The 12,796-nt window shown below is 44.0% G+C and overlaps 1 protein-coding gene across 3 annotated transcripts in view; it reads left to right on the top strand.

Moving 5' to 3' along the window:
* Positions 1-7,189, top strand: part of RNF145 (ring finger protein 145) — a 47,699-nt gene extending 40,510 nt beyond the window's left edge. For all 3 annotated transcript variants that reach the window (XM_068408794.1, XM_068408796.1, XM_068408795.1), the window contains exons 8-11: positions 1,052-1,234; positions 3,152-3,299; positions 4,008-4,364; positions 5,532-7,189. In XM_068408794.1, coding sequence (XP_068264895.1) covers positions 1,052-1,234; positions 3,152-3,299; positions 4,008-4,364; positions 5,532-5,975 — 1,132 coding nt within the window. In that variant the 3' untranslated portion in view covers positions 5,976-7,189. The remainder of the gene's footprint in view (positions 1-1,051; positions 1,235-3,151; positions 3,300-4,007; positions 4,365-5,531) is intronic.
* The last annotated feature ends 5,607 nt before the right edge of the window (positions 7,190-12,796 follow it).

Here is a 12,796-nt window from a genome sequence, read left to right as displayed (position 1 = left end):
CATTTCCTCATTTACACTGTAGTTATGTGTGAAACATTACTGATCTATGAGGCTTAAAACACAGCATTGTATGGATTGCCTGTAAATTACTGTGGGAAATAGCCAAAATATAGAAACTGCTTTTTCTTAACACTTGTCCCCACTTGTCTAAGATGAAATTGGGATCCCAGGTATGACACTACCTTTCTCAGTTATTCCAGCCCTTAACTCTATAGAAAGTTCAGACCATACGCAAAAGAATGTTTTACATTTTGGATTCCAAGATGTGGAAGCAAAAATGGTATAAATTGGGGATGCCCAGGAAGAGTCTACATAAAAGCATCTTTTGGGGAAGCGTGCAGTGCTGGGTGGTCTGTACTTTAACTGCATCAAATAGTGGTGCTAAAGTGTGGTCCTTGGAGGTATTAAATTCAGTCTGAGGTTCGAAGCCAAAAAGAAGTGTGCAGCTGTATTTGGTGTAGGTACAGAGAGAATAAACTGAAAAATGGCTAAATTGCCAATTTGCCTAAACTGGGCACTGAGTGGAGTGTTGGGTTAAGGATGTTTCCCCAGGACCAAAGGACAAACAGGAGGGTGGTGATGGGGAAATATAGCAGGTGGAGAGGGTCTTCATGGTCACCTAGGAGTGAGGCTGGCTGGTGCTTAGATGTAGACATAGCAGGGCTGCTTCAGGCTTGTGTAAGGCCAACACCAAGGCTGGTGGGTGCCTCCTTTTAATACACAACCTGGGTCCTTAAAATGCTTTGTCTTGGGTGGGGTTCTGTCACTGGGTGGTGTCTGCTGGGCTGGATGTAGCCCACACACTGCTAGTGAGGAGCAGAGGTCTGGAATCTGCTAGTTCCTAATCCCCAACACTTCAGCGTTTCTGAAAACATTCCTCTCTGGTTAAAGCCTTAGCAGGGACATCAGTGAAAACTAAAACCAGTGACATTTGAAGGGTTGTGGCAGAAACAGACAGGCTGTTTCCTGGTGTTTCTAGATGTGTTTTTGAACTGACATTGACACACAGAAAGATGTGACTGTTTGTTCTTTTGACTGTGTTGATCTGCAGGGGAATGACTGAAGGAGTCACACTCCTGATCCTGGCTGTGCAGACAGGTTTGATTGAGCTCCAAGTTGTGCATCGGGCGTTCCTGCTCAGTATTATTCTTTTCATTGTGGTGGCATCCATACTTCAGTCCATGCTGGAAATTGCTGATCCCATTGTCTTGGCATTGGGAGCCTCAAGGGACAAGTAAGAGACCGATTTCCTAAACTGAAAGTTACTCGATGCTGTTTTAGGAGGTGATAAATTACTAATTGATGGCCTGATTTGGATTTTTAGTAGCTTGTAAAGTTACCCTGTCTTTTCTGTATGCAGATTTATTTTCTAGTCTAAATTCTCTAGTTTTTCCCTCTCTATCCTACTCCCTCAAGGCACACAGTAATACTTTTCACCATGCTGTATGCTGGCAAACGGGTGACTTCACTCACCTGCTCCTGCTCAGGACTGCAAGCATCCAGCTTGTGTAAGACCATGCTGTTCTGCAGCTGCTGGCTGCCTGCTCTGAGTATTACACTGTCCAGTGGTTATTCTCCCTACCAAGAGTGTCGGTGCACTGTGGTCTCAGTTAAGCAAATCCAGGACTCCAGTGCCTGTACACTTCCCACCCACACTCCATTGTGTGGATTTGCAGAATGGTTTTGCTTAACCTGCCCTGCAGTTGAGTAGGTTTCCCTCTAATGCAGTGGTCTCAGACAGTTATTGAGGGTGGGAAATTCTAGGAGTCACCTTGTGTTAGATATTGTAAAACCTATTTTTTTGTGAGGCTGTGATCCCAAAATGATAGGGTTTCCTGGCAGAAAATAAGAGGTGGAAGGCTTGCATTAGTGTACCAGGTGTTCTGATCAGGTGGGATTGTTGTTAAGTTTCATTTGTGTTTTGAAGAGCTGTCTTGATATCTGATGTTCTTGTATTAATTTGTTTGTGTCTTTGTTAATTGCTTGTGCCTTTTCCCTTTCTGTAACCTGTAAGTGAAGAAATAAAAGAGAAGGTTTATTTATGTGTAGAGAGTTTGCTTAGTTTAGAGGCTACTTGCAGCCAGTGTGTTCTGCCTGCAGCAATGTTAACTTCAAATTAGTAACAGGGGGAAAGGGAGTAGAGCCAGGCTATGAGCATCTGCCCAGCTTAAACAAGTGGTCTGTGGTGATAGTGAGTTTTAACTCTCTTCTGCCAAATCTCCCAAGCAGTTCTAAATCAACTAGGATCAGGCTAAGCTCCACTTCAGCTCTCCATTTCTCCCTCATCCACAGACACAGAATTGCAGACCTCACAGTAGTGTTCTGATATTTCTTCAGACTGTATTAAGTTAGCTGGTTTCTGCTGCTGTCCTGTCCCCCCAATACTTTCACTTTTTCTGTACCTCATTTCCAGGGCCAAGTGAGGTTAAAATTCAGCCTGAGGAAGATGTAGAGGTAGCATAGTAAATTACTGGAGATATTCAGAAAGCCTTCACAAATGGGTGGGTGTAAAAAGATTGGTGGTGTGTTTTGGCTGGGGAGGAGATTAGGAAGTAGTAAATGACAGGAGAAGAGTAAGGACTGGCAGAGGTGAATGTTCAGGTCCTGCAACATTTCTTCTTTTGTGATCCCTGAGTTGGGGAATGTACTTCTAATGGCAGCAAGGTTAAATCTGGTGATGAAAGGAAATACCTTTGCCCGATGCATATTAGCAAAAAGACAGAAGAGTTGTAATAAGTATATAATCTGGGACAACTCTATTTAAGTAGAAAAGTGTGCAGTTACATGCATATTTAATAATTTTCTTTATTTTAATGGACTTTCGTCTGAAACATTCAGTATCTCTCAGGTACTTAATTTGTCTAACTACTGACTTGACCCAGTATGACAGTTACTGTAGGTGAATTTTTTGCCTATAATCATTGTCTTTGTATTGCAAACAGCAAAGATCAGATGAGAGGCAACTTTTCATACTGTATGTGTTGTAGGCATGCATGCTGGGAAAGAGACTGAGCCTGAGTAAAACAAACTCCTCTCAACAAGTTAAAGCCTTGAGCAAACATCTGACGTGCCTACATCCAGCAGTCAGCCTGTTCTTACTCTGACACTCAAATCTGACTTAAAAAATAAAAACCTATCGTGTTCTTTGCAGGAGTCTGTGGAAGCACTTCCGAGCAGTCAGCCTCTGTTTGTTCTTACTCGTGTTCCCTGCGTACATGGCCTACATGATTTGTCAGTTTTTCCACATGGATTTCTGGCTGCTGATCATTATCTCCAGCAGTATTCTAACCTCTCTCCAGGTAAGGATGTTAGCCCTGTAGTAATTGTGAAGCCCTGCATTAACTGTGATCCTGTTACTCTAGGAGGGGGAAATACATGATGAGAAAAGAACAGGGATGATAGAAGGGCAAAAGTACAAGATATGATATAAAATCTCTTTCTTTATCCTGTATCTGAGGCTTAGGGGCTCCTAGGGGTGGGCTGAGAACATAGGTGAATGAAAATCTATTTCGAATTGTAAAGTCAGAAGGCTTTTGAGGGCATAACTATCATAGTAAAAAGGTTTGGGTTTTTTCCCCCCAGAGTATTCATTTATGTATTGTTCCTTAGCTGTGGTTCTTTGAACGCAATTTGATGTTCAAAACACAGTATTGTAAATACAGGAAATGTTTTGTACTATGAGTATTTGTTATAACTTGTTTTTTTTAAATTACTAAATTTATAAAATTGCCCCTCATGATGCTCAGCACTTTTGTTTAATCAACTCAGCTATTTTCTGAACTCAGGAAGGTACAGAAAGGGAGGTACTTGGGAACAAGCTTAAACGCTTTGCAAGAAAGAGTGACTTTTATTTGTCTTGAAGTTCAGCAACAATTTTACTACTTTGGGGCTCGCCTGCCCTCTGATGTGGGAGTGTTGTGTGTGCAGAGCTCGATGGATAGTGCTGAATGACTTAAGCTCTAGTTCAGAATTGAATGCTGAGCTCATGGTCTTGCACTGTGTTACAGGTGCTTGGAACACTCTTCATATACGTTTTGTTTATGGTGGAGGAGTTCAGAAAAGAACCAGTAGAAAATATGGATGATGTGATTTATTATGTAAATGGCACGTACCGGCTGCTGGAATTCCTTGTCGCTCTCTGTGTGGTGGCATACGGTGTCTCGGAAACGATCTTTGGTGAATGGACTGTGATGGGTTCTGTGATCATCTTCATTCACTCCTATTACAATGTGTGGTTGCGGGCCCAGCTGGGGTGGAAAAGTTTCCTTCTTCGCAGAGATGCTGTGAATAAGATCAAATCGCTGCCCGTTGCCACAAAAGAGCAGTTGGAGCAACACAATGATATCTGTGCCATCTGCTACCAGGTAAGAATAGAAGTGTCAAAGGATTGACTTGAACTTAAATACCTCTAGACTGTCGTGTTCAGTCTCCAACTAGTAAAATAAGTTACTTGAATCATGTTTAATGAGTAATACTGTGCTCAATAAGTTAACTTGATTTACCCAGTTTTCTGCTTTGTGTAAGTTGATCTGGAGTGCTGTCACAGAGAGAGTTTTTATGAATAAAGAGAGTTTTTGATGTGGTGAAACTTTCATTCTTTTTTTTCTCCAGTTACACTGCAAACTGTGCCCCTGAGCTCCTTTGAAACCTCTTGTGTTTGGGTTGAGCTGGTCTCAATAGTAACAGCAAATGTGCCCTTTCTTCATTAGTGAAGATTTTGATACTAAAAGAGAATGTGTACTCAGTAGCTGGTTTGTTATTATTCCATAGAAGCAGATGAGTCTCTGCAGACATTGCTACTTCCACTTAAAGAACAATGTCAGTTTTATAACAGGAACTTAATTATCAAAAGGTGAAGGGTCTGTCTAATATATGCCAACAGATGTAAAGACCATAGAAATTAATGCTGAAAGTAACCTTTATCACACCTCCATCTCTGAAGTCTCTTTCTCTTGGATAGAAATTGCAGTTAGGTACGACAGTGAAAGAACCACCCTAAGAACAGTAGTGTGCAGTTGGAATGCAATTGGATTAACTTCAAACTTGACACAAATTATTTGAGGAGTAAAACTACCAGTGCTGAGTGACAGTGTTTAAAACGCCAGACTGGTAATATGTGGGTCTCAGCTGACAAAGTTAGGGTGTTACTTCATTTCTGGTATGTTGTTATTGATACCTGTTGTATCTGTAAGTGGGGTGGTTTTTTTACTTGCACGATTGTTTCTTAAGTCAAATAATCCTGTGACTCTCATCCTACAAAAGCTTTTATTTAAGTGTAATAATGCCTTATAAGCAAAGCTTTTTGCCTAATTTCTAATCCCTGTAATATAAACAGCCAGACCTGACCTGTGCTTGGATTGTGTGTTTATTTTAATGTGGAGGCTTGTTGGTGTGAAGGAAGGAACATTGTCTTACTTGCCTGTGGACTGCCTCTGTCTCCTCTGTGGCTACTGGACCTACTAGATGTATGGGCTGAGAGGAGAGGAATGGGATCGCAAATAATATGATCTTTCTTTTTTTCTGTCTTTCAGGATATGAAAACTGCTGTAATCACACCATGTAGCCATTTTTTTCATGCGGGTTGTCTTAAGAAATGGCTGTATGTGCAAGAAACCTGCCCTCTGTGCCACTGCCAACTTAAGAGCCCTTCACAGCTACCAGGACTGGGACCAGAACCAGTTCAACAGCCAAATCCTAGCGCACAGCAAGACACCAGACCTGGAGATGCAGCTGAACCCGCTGGTGTTGAACACAACAATGGGCCAAATAGGAAGGACAGCCCTAGCAAGAGCGATGGACAGGTTGCTGATGGACAGGGCAGCCCGGAGGCCTCTGCAGAGACGGAGGGGTCTCAAAGCATGGACAGTGACACAAGCCCACATGAGGCCAGCCAGGGAGCAGCTTGTGCTGCAGAACTAATTGCAGCCCCAGAGGGGTGCCCTGCTCAAGACCCGAGGGTTTGTGTCCAGCTCTAAGGTGACAAAGGATGACGCAGGAACAAACACATTTCAGAGATCCGAGTTTGACTCAGAAGAAAACCTATCCTTCCACAGCTGTGAAAGAAGTTTAGCTATTAATGCTGGTCAAAATGTAATCTCCCATGCTGATTTTTGTGGGCTGCTTGGTAGTGGGAACTCCAGTGAGATGTAGTAGAAATGACTCCAGAAGCTCTCTGAACTGTGGGCATAGGAAGGATGTCTGGAAATAAATTGCAGTGCAGAGAGTGTTTTCAAAACGTAGGTGAGGGATAAGAGGAACGAGACGTCCAAGAGGTTGTAGACAGATGGACAGAACGCTAGCTTTTGTTTTGGTCAGGAAGAGGGTGTCGCATACAGCCATGTCCCAGGGTACCTGAGAGGTGTTAAATGCAGTGAGTTGCTAGTCTCTGACTGGACTGAGGTGCAGCTTTGGTTGCTGACAGAATTTTTTATGGCACGTAAGCAAAAATCAAAGATATAACAGCAGTGATTGTACTAGAAGACGGAGGCACTCTTAATACGTCATGTGTATGCTTTGGGTGTTCTTGGTGGGGCAATTGCGTTTGAATTCATGTAATCTGTAGTGACTCTTGACTTTTATGACAGAGTCCTCAATATTTTGATGTATATGAAACTTTTGCTAATCATGGGCACAGTCTGGGCTGCATGAAGTAAACTAAAGCTCTAATGAACACTTTGACCTCTGCCACCATGTGCAGGAAGAAAGTGGGATGAGTTTTAGGGCACAGATAGAGGCCTTGCAGTACTGTGCTGTGTAATGTTTAGTTCTTGCAACTGAATTAAAACAGTATTAAACTCTGGCGATATTTGCACTTTGGGAATGAGTACATTATTGTGTATGATCAGACTCCGCAAATGCCACTTTTAAAGCTGTTAATAGGTTTGCACCTTTTTTCTTTGACAAGGACATGTCCATACTTAAATTTTTACATGCATCATGGCTTCAAGTAGAACCTAGGGGCAGGGGTGGGGACATAGGTGGGAGTTAGGGGGCAGGCAATTTTTTTATGTGAATTTTGATATGAAGAGAAATTAGTCATTTATTTATACGATAGGCTTGACTCAAGTGTTTTTCAAAGTCGGTATTCCTAATGTGAAATGTGATACTATTTTATTTTTAGTAGTAAATTTGGATGTAGACTGACAGACATAGCTGAATGTCTTAATAAATTACATTTGAAGATTTTTTACACCTGGTTATGTGATTCTTGTGCTGAAATTCATGAAATTAAGTATGTGTTGAGAGGCTCTTCTGCAATGGTAGATTCCCATTGGAGATCAGTGGAACTCCTGATGTGTGCTTTCTGCCTCATTTCCATTTCAATGCTGTGTGTCCTGGTGGTACCTCCTGGCCTGCTCTGGTCCTTGCCACCAGATCTTCGCCAATACAGATGGAACAATAGCAGAACACTGAGGCATGTTTGCTCCTGGAGGCCATGCGGGCTGCATGCTGCTGCTGAGCCCCAAGCAAAACCCATACCTTTTTTGTTCTCACCTGACAGGACGGGAATATCAGTTACACCATCCTTTGATTTTGTATCTCAGTTTTGTTTTCTTGCATGTTGATCAGAAATTTAGGTTTGCCACCTGCTTCACTGATCATTGCAAAGCTTTTATTAACAGCTGGGTGTGTTTGGGAGGGAAAAAAAAAAGGTGAGAATTTTTTTCTTGAACTCTTCTTTTTTTGCTCCTATTAATCAGTGGTCTCGGTCCTGCTCTTCCGTGCCTGCATTGCTGTGAAATTGAATCTTTCTCAAAAAGATGTTTTGTATGTGCCTGAGCTTTTAACCTGCATAATTTAGACTGTCTTCATTCTGGCTGCACTTAAAATTCTGTGGAGGCCTCACCACCTAAGTCACAGAAGACAGAGGCAGGGACTGGAAGGATGAAGAACCACCCACTGTAGGAGAAGATCAGGTTCGAGACCATCTAAGGAACCTGAAGGTGCACAAGTCCATGGGACCTGATGAGGTGCATCCACGGGTCCTGAGGGAACTGGTGGATGAAGTTGCTAAGCCGCTATCCATCATTTTTGAGAAGTCGTGGCAGTCTGGTGAAGTTCCCACTGACTGGAAAAGGGGAAATACAACCCCCATCTTCAAGAAGGGGAAAAAGGAAGACCTGGAGAACTACAGGCCAGTCAGTCTCACCTCTGTGCCTGGCAAGATCATGGAGCAGATCCTCTTGGAAACTATACTGAGGCACATGGAAATCAAGGAAGTGATTGGTGACAGCCAACATGACTTCACCAAGGGCAAATCATGCCTGACAAATTTGGTGGCCTTCTACGACAGGGTTACAGCACTGGTGGATAGGGGAAGAGCAACTGATGTCATCTACCTGGACTTGTGCAAAGCATTTGACACTGTCCTGCACGACATCCTTGTCTCTAAATTGGAGAGACATGGACTTGACGGATGGACTCGGTGGATAAAGAATTGGCTGGATGGTCGCATTCAGAGTTGTGGTCAACAGCTCAATGTCCAAGTGGACACCAGTGACGAGTGGCATTCCTCAGGGGTCGGTATTGGGAGCAGTCCTGTTTAACATCTTTATCAGCAACATGGACAGTGGGATTGAGTGCGCCCTTAGCAAGTTTGCCGACGACACCGAGCTGTGCGGTGTGGTCGACACACTAGAGGGAAGGGATGCCATCCTGAGGGACCTGTGCAAACCACATGAAGTTCAACAAGGCCAAGTGCAAGGTCCTGCATGTGAGTCGGGGCAATCCCAAGCACAAATACAGGCTGGGTGGAGAATGGATTGAGAGCAGCCCTTAGGAGAAGGACTTGGGGGTGATGGTTGACGAGAAGCTCAACATGAGCTGGCAGTGTGTGCTTGCAGCCCAGAAGGCCAACTGTATCCTGGGCTGCATCAAAAGAAGCGTGGCCAGCAGGTCGAGGGAGGGGATTCTGCCCCTCTGCTCTGCTCTCATGAGACATCACCTGGAGTACTGCGTTCAGTTCTGGGGCCCCCAACATAAGAAGGACATGGAACTGTTGGAGCAAGTCCAGAGGAGGCCACGAAGATGATCAGAGGGCTGGAGCACCTCTCCTATGAAGATGGGCTGAGAGAGTTGGGGCTGTTCAGCCTGGAGAAGAGAAGGCTCCCGGGAGACCTTCTAGCACCTTCCAGTACATGAAGGGGGCTAGAGGAAAGCGGGAGAGGGGTTTTTTACAAGGGCATGGAGTGATAAGACAAGGGGTAATGGTTTTAAACTGAAAGAGGATAGATTTAGATTAGATATTAGGAAGAAATTTTTTACTGTGAGGGTGGTGAGACACTGGCCCAGGTTGCCCAGAGAAGCTGTGGATGCCCCGTCCCTGGCGGTGTTTAAGACCAGGTTGGATGGAGCTTTGAGCAACTTGGTCTAGAGGAAAGGTGTCCCTGTTTGTGGCAGGGGGGTTGGAACTAGATGATCTTTAAGGTCCCTTCCAGCCCAAACCATTCTATGAAATGGGGAATTTCTGGGCAGTGCTGTTATGGGGTGCTCTTTAATATTGTGAAACAAAGACTTTCCCTCAATTCACAGCATATGTTTTTGAAGGATACTCTGTTAAACCCTGCTTGCTGTCCCTGGGTGCACAAAGATGACCCCAGAAGTTCCTCACACCAGTGATGGGAAATTTTTCCTTTCTGTAAGATCACCTCACTTCCATGGTAGGGAGCAAGTAGTACTCCAAGGGACTGGGAAGAGGTAAGAACTAGGCTTGGTCAGTCTTGTGACATGAAGGTTGGAGGGGTTGTGACTGCTGTACAAACACCTCAGGGTGAATGCAGGGAAGAGAGGAGAGGAACTTGTGCTCATCTACGGTATTCACATGAGGGCAGAAGGGAATCACGGGGCTCGTCAACTCCAGTTCATTGGTATCCCACACAGTATGTCACATCATCACTTTCATAAATATAGGAAGTGGCACTGAAAAAGTAACAATAAGGTTTGCCTCTTATGCTGAGAAGCTGTTTCTCAGCCTGACTGATCTCTTGGCAATGAGCCTTTTAATTTCTACCCTGAATTATTCATAGCTGATTGGTAATGCAAAAGCTAGAGGAAAGGACTATGGATTTACACCAACATCGGTAAGAGGTAAGTGTGCCTGGAGACTGCTCGTTAAGAATCAACAGGCCCGCAGCACGTTCAATGAACGCACTGTCTGCCAGGACTGCAGGTTGGAAACGTGGATGCAGCACTGGAAAGGAGCCTGACGGACTAGGCAGGTATGTGCTGTCTTTTAGGAGAAATGATGCTGCAAGATTCCCACTGGAGTGAACCAAAAGCAACTATTCTGTGCTGGAGAGGGTGCTCAAGCAGGTGGAGGCTCAGGCAATCTTAGCAGAGTTCTGCATCCTGGCAAGAGGGGCGTGATGAGATGAAAACATCTCTGATGTGCCTTTTTTACTGTGGGAAGGGTATTTTCAAGAGGGAGAGGAGAGAAAGGAGGGGAGGCTGCTAGCTTGGAGAGTTCGTAGGAACAGGGCTTTTCCTGAAAGATGGAAGTTACCTTCATTAGGTGCCAGCGCCATTACGAAGAGTTGTTCATAAGAGCAAGCCGAGGTGGAGCGTGTGCGTTGCTGCAGGGTTCATGAGGCAGAGCTAGCTGGTTGGTAAAATCTGCTGGACTAGAAAGTTCAAGGGCGTGTGTGTGTTCATTTTTGCTTCATTTTTGGTTTTGTTTTTTCCAGCTCAAAAGTGCTGACAGAATACCATTTTCTGAAAAACTAGGGACAGCTAGCTCTAGAAGGAACTTAAAAATAAGCCTGCAAGGAGTGGAGGTGGGTGGGAAATAAATACTGATAAGCCAAGCAGGCTGTGTCTTACGGGTCAGGAAGTTCAGGGATGAAGTGAGAACTGCCAAAACTCACGCCAAGTTAGATCTTGCAGAAGAAATAAACTGCATAACTTGAACAGGAAAAAGGGGGAAGGCTGCTATGGGGGAGCAGGGAGGTAAGGAATGAAATGAACCTTCTGTCTCGATGCTCTGTGGAGCATCTGGGTGAATGGTCGTGACCTCTGAGCTCTGTCTGATGCAGAACTCCATCTTGGACACTGCTTGCTTTCAGCTGATTTTCTTTTTCTCTGCAGCTGTGCATGAGTAAATGGGGGGAAAAAAATCCTTTGTGTTTATGATCAGGGTATAACTGTGGGCTGAGGTTTGAAATCATTTTCATGTGGACTCCTTCTGATGGAGGCATGATTGACGAACGTTTGGACTCAAAAAGATGCTTCCAGCTAGGTGATATAATGGGAACAGTTGGGAATTTTATGGCTGGTTGGTTTTTTGTTGAAATGGGAGCACTAATCACATGGTGTGATGGTGTGTGTCTAGTCAGTCCTATCGAGTATCCCAGCGCTGATGATTTATGGGGTCTGTTGCTCTGGGCTCAGGGAAATGTATTACACAAGGTGAGATGACTTTGCTCCATAAGAGCAAACAAGTCTGGCTAGGAATTTGAGTTGAAAGCCCTGGTTTGAATTGGTTGCTCTCAGCTCCCTTGGCTTTTGGCTGTTTTGCAGCAGAAGAATCTATTTCCTTCCATGTTCCTAGTGAAGCACTTCATTTTATGCCAAGGCATTCTTGAAATGCACAAGGTTTTCCAGCGTGGGAAAACCTCTTCATTTTGAGCCCCCTTCTTTCCTGATTAATTTTAAATTCAATTTCTAAGTCACCTCAATCCTTTTCCTAAAATAGATCAGAGTTTGGGCTTAAACTGTCTGAATGTTTGAGAACAAACTTGAAACATCTTTCCTAACTGGCAGGGGCAGTTAAGGAGTTTGATTTCAGTTGGTTCAAAATTCCAATTCTCTCTAGCAAATAAAATATAAAATACAAGAAATTTGATATCAGTGTCTAAAGAAAACACGCTTGGGAAGGAGAACTGGCTGTTCAAAGCACGTTATGTTGTTGAGAAGCCAGCTGCATTCAGAAAGAAAGTAACCAAACTAGAGTGAAACCGGTGTTACTGGTTTTGTTTGGGTCAGGAGAGCAAAGGGCAGGAAGCCGTGTGGTTTGAAGCAGGCAGTACGTCCAGCGCTGCGCGGCAATCCCTGGGCTGGAAGTTCTCCAGAAGGAACAGTCCACGGACCACTGCTGGTTTACGCTGCTCTGAGGAGGGCTGTGGAGGCAACTAGTGGGTTGGCGCTGGCTTTTTTCCTCCTGCATGTTAAATTTGTATGAAGAGACCTTTAAATAATTTTCCAGCACTGCTTTTCAGTCTCTGCAGTGTCTGGAGCTGTTGCATATTAGCTAAGTCTGTCCTGTAAGGATTGCTTCTTCTAAGTCTTGCCTGTGATGTCACCCCACAAACGCATCTGTGGGAAAGATTGACAAATACATTTCCCTGCTAATCTCTCTGGCTTTGCTTGCACTTATAAAGGTGTCAGTAAATGCATTTTTAAACTCAGTTTTTCTTAGTGTTGCAATACTGAGTTTAGAAATTAACTGGTGCCTATTTTTGTGATACTCATGTTCAATCACATTAAGGATCACCATTCGCTCCCCCACACCCCGAAGATACCATTTTTCTCTTTGACAATGCCTATTTCTTTTAACTGTGGCTGTTTTACTCACTAGCATCTTACCAGAGTCCAAGGCCGGAGGTGTGGTGACTTCTCAGTGTGGTTTAGCGCTGCCTGGGAGCGCCTAGTGCCGACGTGGAGACTCTGGCCAGGGAAATCCCATCTGTTTTCATAAAGGAAGTTCTGATTCAGCTGATAAACCCACTCAGCAAATGTATTCTGTGGCTCTAAGGTATTGATTATTCTCTTGAAAACAAACACTGTCTTTTAGAGGAAAAAG

Source organism: Nyctibius grandis, chromosome 10, assembly GCF_013368605.1.
Source record: "Nyctibius grandis isolate bNycGra1 chromosome 10, bNycGra1.pri, whole genome shotgun sequence".
NCBI lineage: Eukaryota > Metazoa > Chordata > Aves > Nyctibiiformes > Nyctibiidae > Nyctibius > Nyctibius grandis.
The sequence above is the reverse complement of the archived record's forward strand: the minus strand, read 5'-3'. Positions and strand labels throughout refer to the sequence as shown.